Consider the following 19509-nt stretch of genomic DNA (forward strand, 5'->3'; position numbering starts at 1 on the left):
GAGAGAGAGAGAGAGAGAGAGAGAGAGAGAGAGAAGCAGCAGCAGCAGCAGCAGGTGCGTCCTCCTCAGCATCCCCGGCTCCGTGTCTCCGCCCTCCCGCTGCTCGCTATAGGCTGGAGGATTTAAGCGGGCCCGCCGTAATGATGAGGGCTTTCTGAGACTGATTGATTTCAAAACTTGACGGGTTTCGAGTTTCACAGGTAAGAGCAGCTCGGTACACTGTTAGCACACTAAACTAAAGCACATTAAAGCCACGTTAGTCTGCGTGGGAGAGCGGGGTTAGTGAGTTTTAGCCTACTGAACGTGGACAGACTCATCCTTCTCTGCTAAACTTGCACTACTTTCAAAACACATATCAGCACATTGCGCATTGATACAGGGCTAAGTGGAGTTGTCGCGTGCGTGTGTTTGGACAGAGATGAACGCAGAGGTGGATTACGGAGGCTCCGGCAGCAGCGGGAACGGAAAGCTGCGCCAGTGGCTCATCGAGCAGGTGGACTCCGGCAAATATCCCGGGCTGGTGTGGGAGAACGACGAGAAGAACATCTTCAGGATACCGTGGAAACACGCCGGGAAACAGGACTACAACCGTGATGAGGATGCCGCGCTTTTCAAGGTAAGAGACTCGCACCCTCCGCTGTTTAATCCAGACAGAATGAAAAATGACTTTCAGAATAAAAGTAGAAAAACTGGTGTGCAAACATTTTTTTAAATTTTGATATAGCCTATAGCATACAGTCTAAGGTACACACTGACAAAAAACATCGTTTTCAAATGATTCAAAGTGCTATAAAGGGAGACTATGATTATTTCTCTCATTTCTCTCTCAGACTACAGTAGATTTTTTAATCGTAATGGACTGGTGCTTTTCACAAAGTATTTGAGGCTTAATCACTTAGGGTAATCAAAGGAACATTAACCAGTTTGTCTTGCACATTTTATGTTTTTAATATTTCATGTAAAGCACGCCTTTGTGTATGAAATGTGCAATAAATATAAATAGGGCTGCAACTATTCTGCTCATTATCGATTAGTCTGCTGATTACTTTGTTGACTGTTATTTGGTCTATTAAATGTCAGAAAATAGTTGAAAATAAGTGTTCGACACAGGTTTCCAGGGACAAATGGGACTTCTTTAAAATGCTCGTTGTGTCTGAGCAATAATTATAAATCAAAATGTAATCAATTTACGGTTATGAATGAGAAACAGGACATATCAAAAACATTTAAGACATTGACCATTTTTGCTGATTAATTTTCTGTTGATGTACCACTCAATTAATCGACTAGGCCTAATTGTTTTAGCTCTCTTATTAACTTTCCTCACATGCTGGAGATCAGTGTGGTACTTGTCTAATCCTCTCAGGCTAAACTTTAGTAAAGTTTTTTGAAGTCTTACCGGTTGTTGGTCTGCAGGCCTGGGCGCTGTTTAAAGGCAAGTTTCGGGAGGGGATCGACAAGGCGGACCCGCCGACCTGGAAGACTCGCCTCCGATGCGCCCTCAACAAGAGCAATGACTTCGAGGAGCTGGTGGAGAGGAGCCAACTGGACATCTCAGACCCGTACAAAGTGTACCGCGTCATCCCTGAGGGCGCCAAGAAAAGTCAGTCCCAAATCATATATCACACAATACCGCTTTTAAACTGTTGGTTTCTGGCACAGCATGAGTTAAATGATAATGCAACAGATGACAAATACAGTCTTCAGGTTAACCAAAACTTTTTTTTTTAAACACACAAAACATTAAATTTGCAACATGAACATATCCCCCCCCCACATACCCCCCCCTCCTGTCATCACCACCCACCCAGACAAAAATCAAGGAAAGATGTAGTAGAAGTAACCACAATATTCAAGACCATATAAAAAAATAGACAATAAACCATAAACCATCATACACGTCTTTCCCCAGCACAAAGCTTCTTTCCCATGTAGCCATCTCACTAGCCCACTCTTGAATTGACGGACCCCCCTTCATTCTTCCATCCTCTTAAAAGAATCTGTCTGGCTATCATTAAACTAGTCTGGACCCAGCTTCTTATGTGTTTACCTATTCCGCTTAGGATTGACCCATTTACAAATAATCTTAGGCTGAATGGAACTTGGGTCCCTGCAATCCGACATAGGTTGAAATGTGTGTGTTTAAGGTATTATGGATGTTAGATGTTGTTATGATAAACCTGTTATAATGAGACACAGTTGGAAATTCTCTACCATGATTGATAAAGGTCACTGACTGCTCAGTGCAGTAACAAAACTTTTGAAGCGTCACAAAGCCAAACCACCAGAGAAGGTCATGATGTCAACAGCTGTGGACTTTTTCTGTGCCGACTTCTGTATGTGTTAAGATTGTTTTTTCTTCCTTCTGTCTTGCATTTAGGACCCCGACAGGACGACAGTCCTCTGAGTCCAATGAGCTATCAGGTGCACTCCCCCTATCCTGCACTGCAGACTCAGGTGATTTGCATACACATGGAAATGAGTGTGCTTGAGGGCGGGAGAGAGAGAGAGAGAGAGAGTGAGAGAGAGAGAGAGAAAGGCAGAGAGTGAGAGAGGTTGGATGTTTAACAGAAACAGTGGATGAGAAAGCATACCGTGCATGCTTGAATGACCTCGGATGCACCAGATGCCAGATCACAGGTTTTATGAGTTGCATCACACAGTCTTACTGGCGCTGACTTCAAGTGCTGTTGGAAATGCTGAAATTATCAGAAAATCATCACACAGGACGAGGACAGTGTCCAATTTGTCTGCGTTGTCCAAGTTCCAATGATGTGACATTTTATTTGGCGCAAATCATGTAAAAACCATGTCAATAACAGGCGTTGTTCATTTGTTAGACAGTATGTCATGTATGTTTGTGCCTAATGAAGAATTTAGAAATACTTTTCTAAATTCCAGTTTCCAGCTAGATGCCACTATCCAAATTTCTTGACTAGACACCAAAAAAGTAAAATATTTATACATTTAACTGTTAAATCATATTTTTTTGTACATTTTATCACCCTACAGTATTACACAGTTGTGTCCAGAGTTGTAATTCTGGTAGACAAATAATACATTCATTTATTTAACTCAACTATTTTTTATAATTCTTTGTCTTAAAGTAGTCTAAAGATAATGAAAAAAAGGACACTGTGTATAATTGTGGAATGCAAACTATTAACTTTACTAGTAATGACTAAAAAAAACTATCTAAGTACTACCAATGTAAATATACAGTATATGAAATCGGTTTGAAAATGTATTATTATTCCCTTAATTCTCCTTAAGAAAAGGATTTTACATGACAGCACAAAGACTCAGTTGCAGGAGTCAAAACAAAATCAATGACAGAAGTTACATCGTCATAATTACAATTTCAATTTGGAAGCTGGAGCGTGCATGTGTCCAGTACAATCGGATTATGTTAACTTTATTATTATGTAAACTTGATTGTTTGTGTGTGTGTCTGTAGATGCCACAGTACGTGCCCACACCAGAGTGTGGCTGGAGAGATTACTGTCCGGAACAGGCCGCCCTGCCTGAGCTGCCCTACACTCAGTGTCCCTGTCCCCCCCGCAGCCTGCCATGGCAGGGCCCGTCCATGGAGAATGGTACGGTACTCAATATGCAGAATATATTGGAGGGCTCCTAGGATGCCATGGACTGGGGATAGACGAATGCAATGTGCTTATGGTGTTAGCATATATACATAATATCTTTATTTGGTTTACAGTTTGTTGTTTATTTTGTTATTTTATTGTATTGAATATTATGGCTATTATTTCAGCTTGTCTTACATTTTGTATAGGGAGGGGGTGATGGCAAGTGGGGGGGGGTTGGTTCAGATGGGGAGGCGATGTGTCCATGTCGTGAGTTGTATGTTTTGTGTTAAAAAATAAATAAAAAAATGTAATCGTAAAATATAAGCATTAGCATCCTAGGCAGTGCCTTTTCTATGCGTGTGTTGAGACTGTCTGCCCCTCTGTGTGTGCAGGATACCAGCTCAGAGCCTCTATTTACTCGTACGGTCCTGCTGACAGCCAGCCCTCGCCTTTCTCGCTGGACGCCAGCATCAGATCAGCGGAAGCGCTGTCAGGTAAACACTTTCATTTCACTTTTTCTCTCTGCACGCTATAAAATCAGAAGGAAGGGAGGGAGGGTACTGTTGGTCCAGTGATGTCCTCAGCTGAGCTTTAGATGCGATTTCGATATGTGGCTGCAGCTCTTGTTCGGCCTCAGAATCCTTTAAACAAGTCTATATGTACAAGACTGTGCTTTGTTTATGGCCATATATATGACATAGCTAAAGATACAGACATCTGTTTGTTTAACTTTTAATCTATGTAGCCTAATTGTAGCCTACATCCATTTAGACATCTATAAAACGGCTAACGCAAAACTGCAGAAAGGATTTGTATAACACTGCTATGATATTGGGAAGATTAATGCAACTGCACAATGTTTTACTAAGCTTAAAAAATACAATAATTGCCCTAATGAGGGCGCTATAATTAAAGTTTAAACCCCGTAGGCTGGCGTTTCGATACCTGCGCAGCACCAGTGCCTGAGACGTGTAATGGCTGTGTATCTGTCAGCTACATTTGATTATGTACTGCCCCCTAGTGGCCATGGAACTTATTTACTGCCCCCTAGTGACAAGAAATGAATGAATGCAGCTTTAATGAAACTCGGAGGGATCGCAGTGTTTTGACGTTAAGAAAATACAATAAGCCTGATGGAGGCACTAGCTTATACTAGCTTCAGTTTAAGGTCTACATTTTTTTTGTGATACTTTAGACATAGCTGGTCTACTTTTTATGATATTTGAAGGGATGACATATCTTTTAGAAAGTGCTTCAAAACATTGAGTGAAGTGATGGTAGCACTATAATAAAAGTTTAACATTTCACAGTTTGAAGTCGGACACAGATCTTGCAACACAGATCAAGATCAGAGAGTCGAAGTACTAACACGATCGCTCCACCCAGCTGACGCCATGTGTTTGTTCAGTTCACTGTTTACCTGTTTCCCAGAGAACTACAAACCTTAGCAGCGGCGTATGGGGCAATAAAATAATTTATCGCAATCCTTTTACAGCTTATATGCAACATTATCACCTATAAAATGCTTAAGAAATAAGTGAAGCACTAACTGGTTAAGTTTAAAGCTAGACTGTGCATGCTGAACAGGGGGTACAGCTACAAGCGTCCATATTTGTAGTTTGGTAGACACTAAAGTCGTTACATAAAATAGAGAAACTTGAAACTGTTATCAACACTTTTGTTAAGTAATTTTATGCCAGCTGATTAATCGATTATTCCCTTCATCGTAGATATATTCATTTTCAGCCAAACATACAGTAGCTCACAAATACTTTGTGATTCAATTCAAATTAATTTTAAATCTTGACCCTGATTGGCGGATGTGACGTGCACAAACATCAGTGTCTGAAATATGTGACGTTGCAGATAAGTTCACTAAGACAACACACAGCTCGACTCCGTTCAACACTACACTGAGAAGGGTGAACTTAGTCTCGCATTGCCAGGCCTATCTCTGCAGCGCTGTGGAGTAAGGTCTGGCTACACCACACATACATTCTGGGATAGGAAAAAAATAAAAAAACGCTCTGGGTTATTTGCATTTCTTTAAACCAATCGCAATCGTCTTGGGCGTCGCTAAGCTCCGGACGCAGCGACGGTGGCTCTGCTAAATAGTCTCGGGAAGGAACTTGTTTTGGTGGAACATTTGAAACCAGCAAAAGAAAACGCCACATACAATATTAAATGAATTTAATTAACTGTTCACACAAATACAGTAACATGAGCTATTTAAATTAGCTGGATACATGGTTAAACCTCATTTACTCTTACCAGTGTTTCACCATGTACAACCCCAGTAATCGGTCCCAAAACGTCCCAGTTAGAGAGGAAATGCCAGGAACATATTCTTTGTAAATCTCTACAATCATTCCCCGAAAGAACCAAGCAGGCCTGCCTTGTTTCACGATCCAAATTTTCTTCAAAACCTGACATTTTTTGGCGTGTAGCTTGCTGGCTCGAAGTGTGTTGTTGTTTCCCCGAGGAGAACGGTGTTAGACAACGGCAACACACAGAGAGAGGGGAAAGCAAGGAACATCCGGCGCCATTGACCCAGACTAACGTGAACTCTACCTGTGTCCTCTTCTCCTCCTATTAGACTTCCGCCTGCATGTGTCTGTATATTTCCGGGATACTCTTGTGAGGGAGGCAACCACATCCAGTTTGGAGGGCTGCCACATCACCCCAGAAGAGAAGCACTATTTGCCGCCCGGAGGTCCCGAGGTGATCCCCCTGCCTGTGGACAGTCTCTCGGCCCACAGGATGGCAGAGGAGTGTCCCCCGAGTCCCCCATCCAGCCTGGAGAGGGGAGTGTTACTGTGGATGGGCCAAGACGGACTGTACGCTCGGCGGCTTTGTCAGAGCCGAGTGTACTGGCAGGGAGGACTGCCCCAGTACGGGGACAAGCTCAACAAACTGGAGAGAGAGGTCACCTGTAAACTCCTCCACACACAGGACTACCTGACAGGTGAGACAGCAGAAAAGGGCTGCAACTAATTTCATAATCATTGAATCTGGAGATTTGTATTTGATTGTCTATGATTGATAAGTCTACGACGTTTTAAAAAGTAGTGAAAAATGCCATCCCAGTTTTTCCTATAGCCCGAGGTGGCATCGTCAACTCAACAGTCCACATCACAAGATATTCAATTAACATTTAACGACAAAAAATAGCAAATATTCACATTTAAGAAGCTGGAAGCAGCAGACGTTTGGCATATTGATTTTATAAATGATAAGCAATTGATTATCATAAATGTTTGTCTATTAGTTATTGAAACTGAAAGCATGTTGGACAACTCCTCTTCACTACACCATGCTTTATTCACCAAATGTTTCTGGCTGCCCAGTTGTTGTGAAAACCTGGCTGTTCAATAATACTTAACTGCTGTTCTGAAATTAGTTTCAGACACCTCAAAGACTCTTCGGCAACACTATCTACATAAGAGTGACACGACACTGTCATGTCACTCTTATGTAGATACCTTCAAGTAAAGTGTAACCGACTCTTCTAACCATCTGGATGAAAAATATTTCACACAATAAACGCCAGCACAACTGTTTTTTGACCCATTTCCCAAGTTGCAACTATAGCTGGAAAAAAGCAGATCTCTTTTGCTCTTTTAGTAAAACACAAGCAAAATATGAATGTGTTATTTTGTATGAAAATTTCAGAAAGAAACACCAATACAACTAATTAGATTTTCAAGAATTTGTACATGAGATCTAACCCAATACTGTTAGTTTGTTAGAACAAAGAGTTGCAACTTGAGAAAACAGGTAAAAAGTGCAGCAGACGGAATATTTTGTTCGTTGGAAGAGTCTTTGAGAGTTCTGGAAACACTTTCAAAAAAGTGGAGTGTGTTGTTAAATAACCTTCTGAGTTATTCAAAGTGTATTTTCGAAAAATCGGATGCTTAGCTCTGTGACTCCTATGTAATTGTATTAGAGTACTTAAGAGGCAAACACCGGGGCTAAGGATAAACTTACAGTCAGTAGTGCAGATTTGACTTCTTTAAAAACGAAGTTTGTGTTTGTCTGAACCGACTTTAAGAAAAACTACAGCTCATTTACTGTAAGTCACTTAAGACAAAAGCCATCTCAGAACAAAACTTAATTCTCCCCAAAAGTCAAATTCACTGTGTCAACCATAACAACGGTGGCAGACCAACTCTTTTTAAGTAGTATTTCATGATGAGGGAGCAGTCACATCATCCCCGCCCACATGCTAGGCCAGCCCCAGCTGTGTGAAAAGCCTGACAGCTAATTGTATTTGCATACATGGTGTGACCAGGACTTTCCATTTGAATCACCCCAAATGTCATGTCACTTCAAGTGAAATTCTCCTGAATTCGTTTGAATTTGTTCAAATGTATTTGAGATATTAATAGCGGACAATGCTCTGATCTCACCTCTTTCCCGACTATCAGAGATCCAGAGCTGTGGGCTCCACGGTCGGCCGCTGCCTCGCTTCCAGGTCGTGCTTCATTTTGGAGACGAGTGTCTGGACCCGCAGAGACAAAGACGGACCCTCACAGTCCAGGTGACTGCCCATATTCTAGTACCTGGTGCTGCACTCATATAGAGCTGTAACAACTCCAAATGTTGCTGTGCAATTAATTGTCTCGGAAATAATTTTGATTAACAATATAATTGTCTCTGTCTAAATATTTATTTATTTATTACTTTTTAAAACAAATGTCAAGTTTTGAATGAATCCCAGAATACATCTTTTGGTTATATATCACTGTTATGTGATCCATATAATGGAATAACACAAAGACACTGCCTATAGAGTAAACAACGCCTCTTATCCTAAAACATTTTCTGTCTGTATCCCCCCTTTTCAAAAAGGGTCAAGTGCCAACAACTAACAATTGAAATAATAACAAAAATATATAGTCCGACCAATAATCACTTATATAATTATAATACGCCTTAGCTAATGTTAGCAATTAATTGCGGTTAGACATAGAAACTGCGATTATGTAAAAAGAAAAATTGTCAATTAGACAATAATTGTTACAGGCCTAAATACATAATCTATGGAAAATATATTTGACTCATTTTTGTTGCTATGAACGTGTATTGGGTCAAGTGCCAACAACTAGCATAACTTTAGCTCAACAGTCCGACCAATAATTACTTATATAATTACAATTTGGCATATCTAAAAAAACTCAACAATTACCATCAACAGTCATACCCCTTAAGACCTTAGCTAATGTTAGCAATTAATTGCGGTTAAACAAAGAAACCGTGATAATGTTAAAAAAAAAAAAAAAAGGACAATTAGACAATTATGTAATAATTGTTACAGGCCTACACTTATATTAAAGTCATGTTTGATTAGCCATGCCTCACATCTCTGCATTGCAATTCCATGCACCTACAGATTACTTTCAGTTTTGTCATTTTGCACTTTTAAAATGAGATTTGAGGATTTGAAAGTCTGTAAGAACTTCTTCACAGTCAAAGTGTTTCAAAACTTTAAATTCAGTTTCTGAACGAGTCTGAACGAGCAATTCAGTCTAATGATCAGCCTAATTTTACCTTTGGAAGAATCAAACCAGCTTTCTGACTCCGTTTCAACCTGGGAAGATCTGAAACCCAGAAAAACCCCCAGAAACAAACCCAAAAAGTGGAGGTTCAACCAATGGTGCTCCGGCCATTCTTGGCAGTTAGTGTTAAGTGTTACAGCCTGATAATCGGACTGAATAGAAAGTTTGTTTTCACTCCGATCGTTTAGTCTAAAATCGTGGTAACGTTTGCTGATTACTGTTTGGGAGGGATTAGTCGATCAACAGTGAAAATTGCAAACATTCCAAAGTTCCAGTCTCTATTAAGATAATTTGCTGCTTTTTTAAAGCTTTAGTGCATAAGTTGTTGATATTAATGAACGTCCGTTACATTCAAGCCATTGCCAAATGAGTTGCTACAAAGCTAATTAAGACTATCAGCTCCACACAACTCTCTCTGGATTTCTCAGTATGACTATGTTCAGAAGATTGGGGTGCGCGATCACGGAAGGCTTGTATCATGTGGACGCGCCGACAGTTTTGTTGACATTACTTAGAATTCCTCACGGGGGCGACAGAAACTACGCACTACAGCTTTAAATTGACAGCTTCAAGATAAAAGGCAGTTCGGTGCGAAGACGTTCTGTCCGATTGGGGCCTAATGGAATATTTTTTAAGGTTTTTAGGAGTGTCAAGGAAAACAAGCATTTGATGCCATCACCTTGGGCTTTATGAAATTGTGATGGTCATTTTTTGCAAACTGTTATAGCCTTTTTGTTACGAATTCTTTTTAGCTTAACCAGGAAAATAATCAGCAGACTAACTTATATATAGATTAATAATGAGAATAGTCACAAGTTGCAGCCCTAATGCAGATTTAAGAGTTGTTATTTCTGCAATTTTCTGACGCTGGTTTTCTAGTAACTCCCCAATGAGCACAACACCAGACCAAATCATGCATCTGAAAAGAATCTGAGATGTGGACAGTTATTCAGAGGCCTGAACTATTATTCAGGTTATTATTGTTGCATTTCCTTAGAACACACATTAGGTTTACCTTTCATTTCAGATCCTCTCCCTTTTAAAGTAGTGAAAGAGCAGATGTGTGTTGAATCTTTGTTAGACGGGTTCAGAAACTTTAAATTTAAAATGAGAAATTAACAAATCATTCTATACCTTCTTAAGGTCTACTCACTAGCTTTTTTTCAGGAGTTTTCTACCATCCTCCTCAGTGGTTGGAGTTTATTCATCTGCCTATGATAACAGGTGCCAATGTTTCTTAGTTCCATACTATCTCTATGACAACTGAGCAAACTGCATCCACGAGAAGGAGCCAGAGTTACAGTGGAAAGCTCTGGAAAAAGCTACTAAATGGACCTTTAAGTGAATATTCTTTTGTCAAAGCTGATTACAAAGTTATGAAACACTTCTAAAATTATGAGAACAAAGCAGCTCTTACAGACTCTCGTGTTATTTTTACACTTTCAAATCCTATTTTTCACTTCTCAAACCACAGATTTAACTTTTTCAAAACTTACTTTTTAGGTTTTCAAATATTAGTTTTTGATATTTTTAGATACTGATCTGAGCTCATAGAAGTGACAGTTGGAAGCCCTTCACTGACCTGTGTGGCCTTCCTGTGTTTCAGGTGGAGCCGCTGTTTGCCAGGCAGCTCCAGTACTACGCCCAGCAGATGGGCAGCCACTACTACCGTAGCTACGAGCACCCGGGGGTCACGGAGCACATAAACACCTCCGAGGACTACCAGAGGACCATCACACATCACCACAGCAGCAGCCTGCAGGAGTGATCTCAGTAGGTTCAAGTGACTGTTGAAAACTTCAAGATGCAGCAGTGACTTTTGACCCAGGAGATGGGAAAACTCGGAGACAGGAGGACAATATATTATACATAAAAATGATGGACATTTAGTGACAGTAACTGTTTGCACTGTAGGGCTCTGTGTGTGTGTGTGTGTGTGTGTGTGTGTGTGTGTGTGTGTGTGTGTGTGTGTGTGTGTGTGTGTGTGTGTGTGTGTGTGTGTGTGTGCAGTGGGAACAAAAGTTGCAGTGTTATTTTTTTCTCTCCTTATTGTATTTTTATGACAACATGAATATTTTTCCATTTCATACCGACTATGCAAAGAAAACTGACAGCTTAGGTGATTGTACTGTAGAAAACTGTGGTGAATTTTAGTGCATGAAAGTGCTCATATTATGCTTTTTGGGCTTTTTCCCTTTCCTTTACTGTGTTATATATCTTTTTGTGTATGTTATAGGTTTACAAAGTGAAAAAGCCCAAAGTCCCCCCCAGAGGGACTTACCATCTCCAACAGAAAACACTGTTCACCAACTGCTCCAAACAGCTCTATTGTAGTCCAGCCTTTACTTCAGAGACAAATGTGGTCACTTTGGAACACACGTTATAATGCTCGCCTAGCTGCTAGCATGGCATGCCCTCATACTCTGCTTCTGACTGGCTAGTAGTCCTTACCTAGGTACTGCACATGTGCACCTCCCAACAAAGATGGAATAGAAGTGAGATGTCTCACTCTGTAGCTAAAACAGAGAGCTCAACACACAGGGTGAAAAGAGGAGCTGCAGTAATGTGCAGTACAACAAAAAGATGGTGTTTTTTGAAAATTAAACCATGTAAACCTATTCTGGTACAACCTCTAAATACAATTATGAACCTGAAAATGAGCGTAATATGAGTACTTTAAGGTGATTGTCAATCTCAAGTCTGGACAGTAAACATGAAGCTGGAGCCAACGCGCAGTTAGCTTAGCTTAGCTTAGCACAACAGACTGGAAACTGGGGAAACTGCTAGCCTGGCTTTGTCCAAAGTTGACAAAAATCCACCCACCAGCACGTCTAAAGGTCACAATTTGACATGTAATATTTTTGTTTAATCCGTACAAAACGGAAGTGTAAAAACATAAAATTCGCCATTTTATGGGAGCCATAAGCCTGACTGTCATTTTCACACTGTTTTAATTTATACAAAAATCTAACAATATATAATGTGTTATATGTGAGCTTTAAAAGGTGCTGGGAGGCAGATATTTTACCTCTGGAATGAGCCAGACTAGCTTTTTGCAGTCTTTATGCTAAGCTATTTTAGCTAGCTAGCTAGCTGGCTAGCTAATCTTCTGGCAGTAGCTTCATATTTTCTGTACAGATGTGAGAGTGGTATGGATTTTTTCGTTTAACACGTCTTCTAAATCAATTTTTCTGACTAGACACTCATCACCGTTTGGTAAATTATGAATGAAGTCTTGTGCCCGGCTGTGTTTGTGTGAGAAACTCTCAGGGAGCTGTTTTTAGATAAGCTTTTTCAACTTTTGTATCAAATATTTCACTTACATGACATATTTTGTAAATGTGTCAGACATCAAATCTGAGAAAGAGTCGGAGTCAATGTTTGGAGCTTTTTCTTTTTTTTGCCTTAAAAAGGAGCACATTTCTGTTTTTAAAAATAATAATAAAAGACGTATAAGTGCAAAAGAGTGACGGCCTCTGTTCATAACTGTGTGAGCTCTTTGGGTAACGTCAGTACTATGTGTGCTGCGTCTGAACAGGAAGTGTGGCTCAGATGCAGGATGAGGCGGGTTAATCAAGCACTTCGTTATCACAAACAAATGTGATGACATCACGGGGGGGGGGTAGAGGTTGGCCACGCTTTCCGCGCTGCGCTGGAGAGAAAGCCTTCCTGGCTTCTGCTCACAGATTAGAGTCTGTTTCCACTTCCATGGAACAACAATCGCAAAAACCCACATAAACATCTGTCACTGCCACAAAATAATTTACAAGAAGAGCAGGGAAGATGCCATCACTTGATAGGGTTGCCTGTGAAAAACAGATTGAGACGTTTTACTTTGAAAATCCACTGACTAATTCAAAGTTTAATATGACCCCTAACACAGCTAACAGAGCTGCAATATCGATTCATGTTCATGTGCTCATTTTGGTTTTAATTAACAGATTCATTGTTAAGTCCGTAAAATGTAAGATAAAAGTCAAAAGAATCACAACTTCTCCCGCCTAAAACGCTGGTATTGGTATCGGGAAGTACTGGAGTTTATGCATCAATCCGATACCATGTAATAAAGCCCTAAAGAAAATCTACGTTAAAGTAGTTTATTTAGTTTCTTTCTCCGTTATAACTGACTGTCAAACTGAAGAATAAAAGAAAGTTCTGTGGCATTCATTGTTTGTGTTTGTGCATGTTTCACAAAGCGTTTAACCTGAGCCAGACTGACAACAAAAATAGAAATCATATCACATCCATACAGGCATAGTAGTACACAGTTGTTAAAACATAATAAAATATATGACACACTGGTATCAGATCGGTACTCGGTATCGGCCGATACGCAAGTTCAGGTATCAGAATCGGTATCGGGAAGCAAAAATTGGTATCGGACCATCTCTAGTCTAAGAATAAGTCTTCAAATTGCTTGTTTTCACGAAAAAAAATCAAAGATATCAAATTTATTACAATATAAAGCACATAAAGCAGTAAAGTGTGTAGAATATTGACGGCCTTATCCTCATCCCTTAAAAGCCATGCTACGCTAGACATGAGTGTGTGTGTGTGTGTGTGTGTATGTGTGTGTGTTTTAGTGTTTGCAGTGAGGAATAAAAATGTTATTTTCAAAAAAAGAAATCTGCAGTCTAATCCAGTATATATAGACCAGGGATCTTCAACAGGGGGGTCCAGGACCTTTAGGGGGTCCTCAGTGTTACTGCAGGGGGGCCAACAATATATTAATAGCAAAGAGAAATCAACCTATTTGTGATTTTATTTTATTCACACAACATTGATGACAGGCTTTACTGGCCTGTAGCTAAGGTAGCCACCCACAGTTAAAATTAAGGATTCACTGTGCTACATGTATGTTTAACATTAAAACATGATGTATAAATATATGAATATGTATATATTTTAATACCTTAGTATTGTATGCACCATATAAAGGTATGTGTAAAGGCTTTAGGCTGCCCTACATGTTATTGTGGGCCCAGTTTAATTTGCAGCTCAATTTTTTACAATTTTAGTAAGGGGGGTCCCTGCTCCGTCTCTCTTTAAGCTAATGGGTCCTTAGCCCCAAAAACATTGAAGACCCCTGATATAGACAGATTGGGTTGTCTTTTTTTTCCCAATGATATGTAACATATTTAATTCTCACGTGATATTGACCAACATATAAAGACAGCAACAAAATGTATTATTGTTGTCTTACTATCCAATAAATGGCTGTAACTCACTGAGGACAAACGTCACATGGAGCTCCAAAACACCTAAATACAACTTTTCACATTGAAAAAACACAAATGGTCTGGTTGACTTTAGACTTTAGTGGTTGTTTTTTTTTTTTTTATTTTAAATATGGTATGCTCACGCAAAGTAATGAATGAGGGTGACTTCACACTGCACCAGAATGTGATGTTTAAAGCAGCCATATTATGCTCATTTTCAGGTTCATAATTGTATTTTAAGGTTGTACCAGAATAGGTTTACATGGTTTAATTTTCAAAAAACACCATATTTTTGTTGTACTGCAGTGCTCTCTCTCACTGCTGCAGATCCTCTTTTCAGCTGGTCTCTGTTTTAGCTACAGAGTGAGACCTCTTTTCTTCTTCTTCTTCTGTACTATCTTTGATTGCACTGCACATGCTCAGTAGCTCAGATGTAGATCATGTCAGCTAGCTAGCTCCATAGACAGTAAAAGAAAGGCTGTTTCTACAACTTCAGTCAGTTACAAGGCAGGATTAGCTGGGAGACTTCTAAATGAGGGCGCACATGTAAGTAGTTCTTTTGTAGATTATGGTGAACTTGTGTGTGTTGTAGCAGTGCTTTGCTATTGAGAATGAGGTAGCATGCTAGCGTTAGCATGCTAGCGTTAGCATGCTAGCGTTAGCATGCTAACGCTACGAGCTAATGGTTGCGGTTAGCCTGCTCGTTTCGGCTTGTGACATCACAAGCCGTGCCGATTTTGAACAGCTCACCCAGAGACTGAAGGCAGGACACATTCAGAAACTGTATCTCACTCTAAACAGCATGGATGGATTTTTTTCAAAGTTTGTATGTGTGTGGAAGCACCAGAGACACAAAATAACTCCCCAAATCCCAGAAGAAAGTGATTTTTTCATAATATGGGCACTTTAACACTTGAACCAATCAAGTGATAGACATATCAAACGCCACACATTTCCTGTGTGAATTCTGTTTCTTGATGATCTTGATAATGTCTGCTGTGTTTTTGCAAGTCCATCTGCATGAATACTGAAAGTAAACTGTCACAAAAACAATCCAGGTGAGCTCAATCTAAATTTCCTCTGATGTGTCAAATGTCTCCATTCCTTTTAATTACCCACTCACGCTGAACAAAAGTCAGCTCAAAGTCGAAATGTCGAAATGTTTTGCGGGTCTCGTCATCCGAATGGAACAGAGTGCAGGAGAATATAAAAAAAAACATATAGAAAAAAAACTCCCCCTTCTCACCTCTGTTACTGTAAACAGAGAGCGGATAAGGGTTTAGGCTTTGAAAATACTTTTGTGAATGAATCCGTGGGAGGGCAGAGAGCTAAGTTTAGAACTCAGAGAATCAAAACAACTCCTGCGTGCCCTGCATGGCTTTCCCCTAAACGTAGATGGCAAACCAAGACAGAAAAAAGCTCTGAGGGGCATGAATGTAGAAAATAACAAAGTTGTAGCCAGAAGCTGTGGTCCTGCTCTCTGGAACAAGCTGCCTGATGACCTGAGATCCATCACAACTGTGTCCACATTCAAAAGTAAACTAAAAAAAACCTTATTTTCTCAGGCATTTGTTTAACTACAGTGAGTGTGTGTGTGTGTGTGTGTGTGTGTGGGGGGGGGAATTTGCATTTTGTTTACTTTTATGAATTGTCTTGTTGTGTTGATGCTTATACTGTATTCTTATTTTATTTTGTTTATGCTTTGTTCTAATGTGTATGCTGATATTAATGTAAAGCACTTTGGGTTTCTGTGTGATGAAAGGTGCTATACAAATAAAATTGCCATTGCCAAAAGACTACTGAAATGTACAGGTGGAGCTTGTTCAAAAGTGTGGGGTTTAACTTCTGCTACAATACAACAGCAAGTCCACCTTGTCCTCAGATAACCCCGTGTCTTTGTCAAACTTTCTCATGTCAGCTGTGGGTGTGTTGCTGTCTGTCTCCTCTGCCTGAGCGACTAGACCTACCACAACCGTACTGCTCGCACTGTGGAGTCCCTACGCCCACGACCATAATCACATAATCACACTTTCTGTTCTCGCCATCTTCTGGTGATCCAATGACAGCCTGTTCTGCTCACGGCCCTGAATAACGGCCTACACCGCTGGCCCCCCCCACCCCACCCCGCACACGCCCTGGGCTCACCCTCTTCCCAGAAAGCTAGACACCGCCATGCCAGACAGCATGAGTGAACTGGTGAGCTGGAGCTCCAGAGATGAATGGCCTAAACCCGCTGGTTTGAACCGTGGTGCACACAGACCAACTGCCTGCAATGTGCACTGATGCAAAATGGGTCACTTGAGTGTGACGTACAGATCTGTATGTGTAAAGACAAGATAAGTGATCAGTTTGCAGAGGCTTCACAGGTTTGGCCACAGTCATTAACACCTCTGTATGTACAAAGTGTAGTTTACGTAGGTCTGCATTGGTGTAAACATGCAGGTTATACTTGTTTCTGGACCTTGGCACCAGAAACATTTTGCTGAACTGTATACTTGTGTGTGGATGACTGACAAGAAATTTGGACTACATGGAGCATTATTTAAGTAAATGTCACGATACAACGTAATCCAGTACAAGAACACCACAAATTATACCGTTAAATCTAGTTGAATTAGCACTTCTTTGACATAAATGCCTATTTATGGTTGCATTTGATACATTCTAGGTCCGGAAATGTACGTGATAAACAATAAACTGTGAAAAAAATAATAATGATGTAATACCATACCATTTCTACTGCACCGCCTTTAATTATAAAGTCAAAAAAGAACACATTGATGTAATAATGTTGGATTACGTGTTGATAACCAAAGGACAACTGAGTGTACTGGAATAAGGAGAGACTTAAGTTAGAGATCACATTGTAGTGATCTGCGCCAAGGAGATTAGGTTCTCTCTCAAGCCCTCTCTTAAACCGGACATTACAGTCTTTACCCTGCCAGCTCCCTAGTACAAACTCCATGTAATGTCTGATTGAGCCAATGTATGAATAGAGCCGCTCATTGAGCGGAGAATTCACGTTGACGTTTCTGTCATGCAGCTTCCGCAAAAAGCGGAAGAAAACAAACGTTTGAGGATGAAGGGTGATTTATATGAAGATTGTAACAAAAATGTAGCCTGATGTCGTCATACTCCGATTCTAGTCAGAATATGAGTCAGATACTGCTCCGTTGAGCTGTGATTATGGGGCGTGTTTCAACCGAACCAGGAAAGAAAATGCCTCTGCACTCAATTGGATAGACCTCCAACCAATCAGAGCAACGGAGACAGACGTCACAGAAGCTGCGAGTCAAAGGCAGGCTTCGACAGAGGCGGCAGTTTCGGTGTCGTGCTGACGGGTGTGGCAATGCGCTCTTTGGTGACGTGGTTGATTACGTTACTGTTGATCATCTGTCCATCATCGTATAAAGCCCGCCCTGACAATTTGATTGGTCCGAACAGCTCTGGTTCGAGCATAGTTGCTCCACAACGGATCAAGTCCAGACCAGAGGCCTTGAGGCCTTCTGCATCGGTATGCCAGAGTGTCTGTCACACATCCCTCAAGAGCTACTGTAAATGAAATAGCCATTTCTAGAAAGTCAGATAGTAGCCAATCATTGCTGAAAACATGTCGTTGCTGAAAACATGTCAAATAAAATGAACTGCCGGGCTCAATTTTTAAGCCAAAACGGACAGAAAGTCCTAAAAACGTGATCAGAATAATGGAACACTTACAGTTCCATGACAACTAAGTGAACTTGATCTGCTGATGAAGAACATGTGAGGCGGTCAGAAGCACCTGAACAAACAAGTACAGTAAGGGGACCTTGAGTTGAAATTGTTGCCGTTTTGACAAAACAACCAAATGAAACCACTTTAAACAGTAAGTTTCTTACTTTATTGGGCAGCAGAGATGGCACAGTACAAAGCATCAACACCAACTTTAAATCTTGATTAGGACAAATATTTCAGTCTGACAGCAGCGATTCCTGTTAGCCACTTGCACACTGCCTGTAACCTACATGAGTGGCCGTATGTAATTAGCATAACCAACATGACTGGGACTGCCCTACACAGTAACAATGAAATCGACTCATTTAGTGTCTTTGAGATTAGATGAACAGACATTTGTGCCCAATCTGGTGAAGCAGAAGTTGAAAGTGACACTGAAAAACAGCGATGAGTTAGCAAGTGAGGCGATAACTGAAAAGACACGAGCAAGGTTCATTGGCTGATTGCGCATAGATAAGAAACAAAGAGTGCAGTACAGAGGTAGACAGAGTGGATGACGTTTATCTCTTAACAGGCTGGATGCAGGAGGGCTGGAAGCAGGTGAGCTGGAGCTGCATGCTGCTTTTAAACTTATTCAACAGCTCTTCCAATAACCTGGCGGAAGAAACAATAAATCATGTGAAATTCATCATTAAAGCATGAAGCAAACACCGCAAGAAAAAGACCAATTTTAGTAGTACCCGGTATGAGACTCACTTCTTATCGGCTCCGCTGTGTAGCTGAGGAAGGGCGTCCAAAGCCAGTTTGAAGCTGGCGCTAGAAACAAAAGACGCTCAGTTACAACTTTTTGAACTTTATTAACACTGGAAGCAAGAAAAACACAGTTCCGAAAAAGTCTAGGCGTACACACCGGCCTCCACACATGAACACATACTGTACATGTACGCACACACATGCGCACACCACAGTGCGTGCACGCAGCAGAACCAGATTACTTTCACTTCCTTTCCATAACCCACCAAGTAACATAAATAGGGATTGTAGTGAGGGATGTGCGACTGCTAAGATTTATGTTTGTGACATTCAGTACCATAAATCACTGGGCGCAGAATGCAAGTTCCCGTCTGTGCCACTATGTGAATGTGTGACCGTATGTGTGTGTGTGTGTGTGTGTGTGTGTGTGTGTGTGTGTGTGTGCGTGTGTGTGTGTGTGTGCGTGTGTGTGTGTGTGTGCTGCACTTACTTGCTTTCAGAGTTTAGGTATGCGGCTATGGCGTCTCTCAGAGCACAGAGTTCAAGTCGAGCCTGAGGACGGTGGGAGGGAGGGGGGCACGGGGATCGGGTTTTATAAAAAATAAAAAAAGGCAACAGAGAAGATGAAATCAAAGAAACGTCTTCAACTGTCAGCAGTTGAAATATAGCATTATCAGA

General features: G+C 40.7%; 2 protein-coding genes across 2 annotated transcripts in view; one reads left to right on the plus strand and one right to left on the minus strand.

Moving 5' to 3' along the window:
- Nucleotides 1–93: 93 nt before the first annotated feature.
- Nucleotides 94–11416, plus strand: LOC116038226 (interferon regulatory factor 4-like). The gene is made up of 9 exons (XM_031282466.2): nt 94–200; nt 417–616; nt 1417–1603; nt 2381–2457; nt 3458–3596; nt 3980–4081; nt 6184–6552; nt 8015–8127; nt 10752–11416. The coding sequence occupies exons 2-9, from the start codon at nt 419–421 to the stop codon at nt 10911–10913; spliced, it is 1347 nt and encodes a 448-aa protein (XP_031138326.1). The 5' UTR covers nt 94–200; nt 417–418; the 3' UTR covers nt 10914–11416.
- A 6805-nt stretch (nt 11417–18221) lies between these two features.
- The window catches only part of exoc2 (exocyst complex component 2), a 60811-nt gene continuing 59523 nt past the window's right edge, over nt 18222–19509 (minus strand). The window contains exons 26-28 of the mRNA XM_031282367.1: nt 19322–19383; nt 18835–18894; nt 18222–18732 (exon numbers count right to left, since the gene is read on the minus strand). Of these exons, the coding sequence (XP_031138227.1) occupies nt 18639–18732; nt 18835–18894; nt 19322–19383 (216 nt within the window). The 3' untranslated portion in view covers nt 18222–18638. The remainder of the gene's footprint in view (nt 18733–18834; nt 18895–19321; nt 19384–19509) is intronic.

Source organism: Sander lucioperca, chromosome 11, assembly GCF_008315115.2.
Source record: "Sander lucioperca isolate FBNREF2018 chromosome 11, SLUC_FBN_1.2, whole genome shotgun sequence".
Classification (NCBI taxonomy): domain Eukaryota; kingdom Metazoa; phylum Chordata; class Actinopteri; order Perciformes; family Percidae; genus Sander; species Sander lucioperca.

Excerpts from the sequence above, each read along its gene's own strand:
- LOC116038226 (XM_031282466.2), top strand. The coding sequence starts at position 419 with ATGAACGCAGAGGTGGATTACGGAGGCTCCGGCAGCAGCGGGAACGGA. Across the intron at positions 3,597-3,979 it reads GGGCCCGTCCATGGAGAATG|GATACCAGCTCAGAGCCTCT; the intron begins GTACGGTACTCA and ends CTGTGTGTGCAG. Across the intron at positions 8,128-10,751 it reads GACGGACCCTCACAGTCCAG|GTGGAGCCGCTGTTTGCCAG; the intron begins GTGACTGCCCAT and ends CCTGTGTTTCAG.